The sequence below is a fragment of the Ranitomeya imitator genome, chromosome 2, assembly GCF_032444005.1.
Source record: "Ranitomeya imitator isolate aRanImi1 chromosome 2, aRanImi1.pri, whole genome shotgun sequence".
In the NCBI taxonomy this organism is placed as follows: domain Eukaryota; kingdom Metazoa; phylum Chordata; class Amphibia; order Anura; family Dendrobatidae; genus Ranitomeya; species Ranitomeya imitator.
Window position 1 is genome coordinate 659011494 of NC_091283.1, and position 7862 is coordinate 659019355.

Consider the following 7862-nt stretch of genomic DNA (forward strand, 5'->3'; position numbering starts at 1 on the left):
ACTTGTGCCCAGGCCTTAAGCCTAGCCCGCACTTGTGCCCAGGCCTTAAGCCTAGCCCGCACTTGTGCCCAGGCCTTAAGCCTAGCCCGCAGTTGTGCCCAGGCCTTAAGCCTAGCCAACACTTGTGCCCCGGCCTTAAGCCTAGCCCGCACTTGTGCCCCGGCCTTAAGCCTAGCCAGCACTTGTGCCCCGGCCTTAAGCTTAGCCCGCACTTGTACCCCGGCCTTAAGCCTAGCCAGCACTTGTGCCCCGGCCTTAAGCTTAGCCCGCACTTGTGCCCCGGCCTTAAGCCTAGCCCGCACTTGTGCCCCGGCCTTAAGCCTAGCCCGCACTTGTGCCCCGGCCTTAAGCCTAGCCCGCACTTGTGCCCCGGCTTTAAGCCTAGCCCGCACTTGTGCCCCGGCCTTAAGCCTAGCCCGCACTTGTGCCCCGGCCTTAAGCCTAGCCCGCACTTGTGCCCCGGCCTTAAGCCTAGCCCGCACTTGTGCCCCGGCCTTAAGCCTAGCCCACACTTGTGCCCAGGCCTTAAGCCTAGCCCGCACTTGTGTCCAGGCCTTAAGCCTAGCCCGCACTTGTGCCAAGGCCTTAGGCCTAGCCCGCACTTGTGCCCAGGCCTTAAGCCTAGCCCGCACTTGTGCCCCAGCCTTAAGCCAAGCCCGCCCTTGTGCCCCTGCCTTAAGCCAAACCCGCCCTTGTGCCCCTGCCTTAAGCCAAGCCCGCTCTTGTGCCCCTGCCTTAAGCCAAGCCCGCCCTTGTGCCCCTGCCTCAAGCCAAGCCCGCCCTTGTGCCCCTGCCTTAAGCCAAGCCCGCCCTTGTGCCCCTGCCTTAAGCCTAGCCCGCCCTTGTGCCCAGGCCTTAAGCCTAGCCCGCACTTGTGCCCAGGCCTTAAGCCTAGCCCGCACTTGTGCCCCGGCCCTAAGCCTAGCCCGCACTTGTGCCCTGGCCTTAAGCCTAGCCCGCACTTGTGCTCAGGCCTTAAGCCTAGCCCGCACTTGTGCCCAGGCCTTAAGCCTAGCCCACACTTGTGCCCCAGCCTTAAGCCTAGCCCGCACTTGTGCCCCGGCCTTAAGCCAAGCCCGCCCTTGTGCCCCTGCCTTAAGCCAAGCCCGCCCTTGTGCCCCTGCCTTAAGCCAAGCCCGCCCTTGTGCCCCTGCCTTAAGCCTAGCCCGCACCTGTGCCCCGGCCTTAAGCCTAGCCCGCACCTGTGCCCCGGCCTTAAGCCTAGCCCGCACCTGTGCCCCGGCCTTAAGCCTAGCCCGCACTTGTGCACCGGCCTTAAGCCAAGCCCGCACTTGTGCCCAGGCCTTAAGCCTAGCCCGCACTTGTACCCCGGCCTTAAGCCTGGCCCGCACTTGTGCCCCGGCCTTAAGCCTAGCCCGCACTTGTGCCCCGGCCTTAAGCCTAGCCCGCACTTGTGCCCCGGCCTTAAGCCTAGCCCGCACTTGTGCCCCGGCCTTAAGCCTAGGCCGCACTTGTGCCCCGGCCTTAAGCCTAGCCCGCACTTGTGCCCCTGCCTTAAGCCAAGCCCGCCCTTGTGTGTTATGGCTGGCAATCAGGCAACACAGCGTGTAGTAATCAGCGCACATACAGAGATCTGGCAATAACCAAAAAGAATAGGACGAGCTCTGAGACGTGGAATCTCTGTAGACTGCAGTACCTGATCTATCCTCACACAACTATAAGCAGCAGTGGATTGCGCCTATCACTACCTATGCAACTCGGCACTGCCTGAGGAGCTGACTAGCCTGAAGATAGAAATACAAGCCTGACTTACCTCAGAGAAATACCCCAAAGGAATAGGCAGCCCCCCACATATAATGACTGTTAGCAAGATGAAAAGACAAACGTAGGAATGAAATAGATTCAGCAAAGTGAGGCCCGATATTCTAGACAGAGCGAGGATAGCAAAGAGAACTATGCAGTCTACAAAAACCCTAAAACGAAAACCACGCAAAGGGGCAAAAAGACCCACCGTGCCGAACTAACAGCACGGCGGTGCACCCCTTTGCTTCTCAGAGCTTCCAGCAAAAGTTAATAGCAAGCTGGACAGAAAAAACAGAAAACAAACTAGAAGCACTTATCTAGCAGAGCAGCAGGCCCAAGGAAAGATGCAGTAGCTCAGATCCAACACTGGAACATTGACAAGGAGCAAGGAAGACAGACTCAGGTGGAGCTAAATAGCAAGGCAGCCAACAAGCTCACCAAAACACCTGAGGGAGGAAGCCCAGAGACTGCAATACCACTTGTGACCACAGAAGTGAACTCAGCCACAGAATTCACAACAGTACCCCCCCCTTGAGGAGGGGTCACCGCAGTGGCGTAGCTAGAGCTTTTGCCGCCCGGGGCCGGTCCCGAGTTTGGCGCCCCCCCCCCCCGACTCAATACAAAGGTTACCAAAAATAGTCAGGACAACACGCACAGAAAAAAAACTCTTTATTGTTTAACTGAAACTTTAAATTGTCACTTTGGGAGTAAAGTTGATTTCAAATATTTTAGAATTTTACTTTTCTTGCCTTTCTGTTTGCAAAATCGTTGATAACATCATCAAAGTCTATTTCTTCACTCAGCTGATGTTCAATAGACAGAATGGCCATATTTCCTAAACGCATGGCGCTCATTGTGGATCTTAGGTAATTTTTAATCAGCTTTAACTTGGAAAAACTCCTCTCACAAGTAGCAACACTTACAGCAATAGTAAGAAAAATGCGAAGGAGTATGACAATATTTGGAACTGAGTTCTCTAGACTATATTTTACAATAAACTGCAACAGTTCAAGCGGACTGTCCTCCTTCCATGTCTCTTTTTTGTCTTGTGTAACAGCAACATAAAGAAAACTTTTAAGCCTTTTTCTCTCAATGAGGAACTCTTCCTTATTAATATCATCGTGATCTTGATTTAGCTGACACTCATACTTATCGTCCAAAAGGTGTGATGGAGTAAGGAAGGCATATTTTTCAGCAAGAGCATGAAGCTGTTGAAATCTTGTTGTGATTTCTTGGATCACTCTGTCCAACGAAAGGTACATTTCTCTCATCAACTCCGTTTCATATGGCAATGCAGCGTCTTGCGATTCTTCACCTGCCATCTTTTTTTTCTTTCTAGAGCGGCGATCCATATCTATTCCCAAATCTTCACAAATTTCTTTTGCATAAGCTACTGAATGCTTAACTAATTCCTCTCTGTTTTCTGTTAAAAATGCTTTTAATGCTCCAAGTTTTGTGTCACATTGTTGGATATTTAATCCTTTGGTCTGTAGGTAGACCTGTGTGTCATTAATTTCTTTAAGCACAGATTCCCACAGGCCAAGAAAGCACAGGAAGGAAAAAGATTGTAATGCAACAAGTAACACACCAGCATCTGACCTGGTAACTCTATTTTCTTCTTCACCAGTTAAATGTTCTACAGCCTGTAAAATTTTGGAGTAATTTTTTTTCACTGCACTCACAGCATCTCCCCGTGCACTCCACCGAGTTTCTAATACACGCTTGACACTTTGACCAGTGACTGAAATCAGAACATCCCAGCGATGGGTAGAAGAAGAAAAAAATGTGAACAAACGCTCCACAGTTCCAAAAAATGTAACCGAACTCAGTGCAACAGAAGCTGCATGTACACCTGCCAAATTCAGTGAGTGATTTGTACATGCAACAAATTCAGCTTTTTTGTTTATTTCCTTAATGCGTCTCTGAACGCCAGTATGTTGACCAGCCATTACAGCAGCATTATCATATGCTTGTCCTCTACAATTTTGGATGTCAATTCCGTATTTTTCTAATTGTTGCAAAATCACAGTTGAAATACTCTCTGAAGTTTTACCTTTTATTTCAATAAAATCAACAAATGATTCCACAACCTTAACTTCTTTTCCATTGATCATAACGTAGCGTAAAACTTGGCACATTTGATCCTTATGAGAAATATCAGGGGTGCTGTCAAATATCATAGAAAAATACTTTGCTATTTTTACTTGCTCCACAACTTTGCTTCTTACTTTCCCTCCCAAAATTTCTATAAACTCATTCTGAATTGTAGGAGAGAAATATGATGTAGCAAACTTTTTTCCAAACTTGATTCTTAGAATATGTTCACGTAGCACTGGATCATATTTCGCCAACAAATGAACCAATTCTAAAAAATTTCCCTTTTTTCCAGTTGATTCAGGTTCGTAATCAGTCTCATGATGGATTACTTCTCTGTGACCCCGTAAAGCCAAATTTTGTTTAGCAAGGAATCTAATGATATCCAACAATCTTGCAAGTATCTCCCTCCACTTCTTCACATTATTTTCTACTTCTTCCTGTACTTTTTTATCAATTGTTACGCCACGTTGGAGTCCAATTTCTAACTCCTTCCATTTTGTGAAACATTCTACATGGGCCACACTAGATTCATGGTTGTATACTTTAGGATTAAGTTTCCACCATGTGTTGAATCCATTCACTGAATCAAAATTAGACTGACTTGTTTCTGCATCTGCAAATAGTCTGCAACAAAAGCAGTAAAGGGCTTTTTTGGAAGGAGAGTACAGCAACCATGACCTCAACATTTTTTCATTATTTGGCAGAGTTTTAAAAAACCAGTTGCGTGTAAGTTTTCTGTTTTGTCCCTTGATTGATGCTCCCTCACGAACCACTTCAGCAAAGTCTGAGTCTAGATGCTGAACCACTGATGCACCTTGACGTACCAGTAAGATCCTTGTATCATCATTAATTTTACTTGGCCAAAGACCAACATCCTTTAAATCAATAGCAGGAATATTTTGATCGTCACACTCCTCATTGCTTCTTGAAGTTGAAGGAGCACTTGGGTCAATGTCTTGGTCATCACACTGCTCATTGGTTCCTGAAGTTGAAGGAGCACTTGGGTCAATGTCTTGGTCATCACACTGCTCATTGGTTCCTGAAGTTGAAGGAGCACTTGGGTCAATGTCTTGGTCATCACACTGCTCATTGGTTCCTGAAGTTGAAGGAGCACTTGTGTCTGATGCTGTGAATTTAGGAATCTCCTCAGCAACAGGAGTAGTAGTATCGTGGCTGAGATATTTTAGTAGTGCACCTTCATTTTTTTTCAATTCTTCCTCCTTAGCCTTTTTCTTTTTTCTAAACATTGCACCACTTTCTTTTCTTCGCTTCATTTTATCTAAGCCTAACAAAATAACAAAAAAATAAAGTTAGGTCAGACAAGGGCCCGGGCCACCAGGATGGCACTCCTGTAGCCGGCATAAGAGCGGGACTGGTTGCAGACACTCCAGCATTCCCAGAATGACTTTCTGCCTACGTCTGGGTGCTGCTACACACAGTCCCACCCTCCCACCAAATGACCAATCGGCCAGGCAGCGGAGTAAGTTGGTAAAGCCTGTACGCTGAATTTGAATTTTCTATGATGCATTTTTTAGAATAAAAAAAATGCAGCAGAAATAAGACCTCAGATCATGGACAAGTTAAATTCTTTCGCCGAATCGCCGGTGAATGTTACCATCACATGATCGGGACTGCAAAAAAAAAAAAAAGGTCTGCTTACCACCAATGTGACCGCTGGGACCACAACGCGATTGCTGGGACCACCAACGTGATCGCTGGAACCACCAAGACCTCTGGGACCACCAACGTGACTGCTGAGACCTACAAAGCTTTTTTTGCTCAACTCTTTTTTTTTTTTTGCTCACACAGGGTTAATGCCGGCGGTAACGGACCGCGTTATGCCGCGGGTAACGCACTCTGTTACCGCTGCTATTAACCCTGTGTGACCAAGTTTTTTACAATTTACAACAATAGTTAAAACATCTAATGTTAAAAATAATAATAAAAAAAAAAAACCATTATATACTCACATACGCCGCTTTTACCGCTCCTCGCGAGACAACCGCCACGTTCCGTTGGCATAGATCGTCTGGCAGAAGGACCTGCCGTGACGTCACGGTCATGTGACCGCGACGTCATCACAGGCCCTGCGTGCCTAAAGTATAAAGTATAATGGGGAACACCTCGTTCTCCCCCCCCTCAAAAAAAAGTATAAATAGATAAGAAAGTCTGAAGGACCCTAAAAGTGGTGTGTAAAGAGAAACTGCAAATGCATAAATAAAGTGCATAAATGCGGCCTCCCCCTTATCACCACACCGGGCGGCTGCTGTCCGGCGGTTGCTCACCTCAGCCTGGTGCGATCCTCTCTGCCTCTGATCTGATGTGATCTGCTGCTGTGCGGACGCTCAGAAATCCCCGGTGCTTCCTGGAATTGCTGCAGTGACACTGACAGGAGATCGAAAGTGAAAGTTACGGGTAATATAATAAAAGATGCGAACTCGGCTTCAGGAAAATGGCCACCGCGATCTCCATCTGCACACGCGCGGCATCCCGCGGCCATTTTCCTGAAGCCCCGGGAAGCCGAGCACTACCATCTGTGCATGCGTGGCCTCCGGAAGATGGCCGCCGCCAGCGATAATCTGTGGTATAGCGCAGATCGCGCTCGTTTTCTTCAGCCAGCGCCGGCTGCGGCCCGGTGACCCACCCCCCGCATTGTGCCGCCCGGGGCGGCCCGCCCCCCCTGCACCCCCCTTCCTACGCCACTGGGAGTATAATAGGGAACCTGAGTGTTAGCTTTCGGCAGATTATGGCAGGACCCACTTTTAACGTCATAATCACAAGCATTTTATCTGGAACTCAATCTAGACCCAAAAATATTAAATTAATGTACACCGTATTTATTTTCTCTTAAAAAAAAAAGAAAATGCAAGCTAGGTTGTTATAAGTAGAACTAAGGGTACCGTCACACAGTGGCATTTTGATCGCTACGACGGCACGATCCGTGACGTTCCAGCGATATATCCGTGACGTTCCAGCGATCTCGCTGTGTCTGACACGCTCCTGCGATCAGGGACCCCGCTGAGAATCGTACGTCGTAGCAGATCGTTTGAAACTTTCTTTCATCGTCTAGTGTCCCGCTGTGGCGGCATGATCGCATGGTGTAACAAAGGTGTGCACGATATTGTATACGATGTGCGCATAGTAACCAAAGGCTTCTACATCGCAAATACGTCATGAAATTTTCGCTCCAGCGTCGTACATTGCAAAGTGTGACAGCAGTCTACGACGCTGGAGCGATATTGTTACGATGCTGGAGCGTCACGGATCGTGCCGTCGTAGTGATCAAAATGCCACTGTGTGACGGTACCCTAAGGGTAAAAAGATAATACCCCGCACTGCTGTTGTAGTTAGACCCTATTATCCAAACAACCCTTTGTTCAAGAGAGGACCGACAAAATTCCTTTATATAACAACGGGGTGCAGCTTCTGCAGAACAACATGAAAGTCCAAGAGAAAAAGGCAAAAAAAGTGCACTTACCCGAGTGTGGTGGTCACAATTTTTATTCGGACATTTTTCAAAATATGCAGGGAGGGATGTGAACAAAGCGGACAACGGCCGTTTCGTGCCTCACCTCAGCACTTCAACGGGTCCCACCAATATCTGGAACTCAATCTAGACCCAAAAATATTAAATTAATGTACACCGTATTTATTTTCTCTTAAAAAAAAAACAGAAAATGCAAGCTAGGTTGTTATAAGTAGAACTAAGGGTATGTTCATACTATGAGGTTTTTACTGCGGAACCGCCGCGATTTTGCCGCTGCGGGTCCGCAGCTGTTTTCCATGCATGGTACAGTACAATGTTACCCTATGGAAAACAAAAACCGCAGTGCACATGATGCGGAAAATCCCGAAAAAAAACCGCGCTGAATTGCTGCGGAAAAAAAGAAGGACCATGTCACTTCTTTGTGCAGAATCGCAGCGATTCTGCATCCATACAAATGCATTGATCCGCTTACTTCCCGCATGGGGCTGTGCACACCATGCGGGAAGTAAGCGGA

The 7862-nt window shown here is 47.7% G+C and overlaps 1 protein-coding gene across 1 annotated transcript; it reads right to left on the bottom strand.

Annotated features, from left to right (window-relative positions):
- Positions 1 to 2492: 2492 nt before the first annotated feature.
- On the bottom strand, positions 2493 to 6224 carry LOC138666790 (zinc finger MYM-type protein 1-like). Its single transcript, XM_069754964.1, has 2 exons — positions 6147 to 6224; positions 2493 to 5146 (listed from the first exon to the last, which is right to left on the bottom strand). The coding sequence occupies exon 2, from the start codon at positions 5133 to 5135 to the stop codon at positions 2493 to 2495; it is 2643 nt and encodes an 880-aa protein (XP_069611065.1). The 5' UTR covers positions 5136 to 5146; positions 6147 to 6224.
- Between the last annotated feature and the right edge of the window lie 1638 nt (positions 6225 to 7862).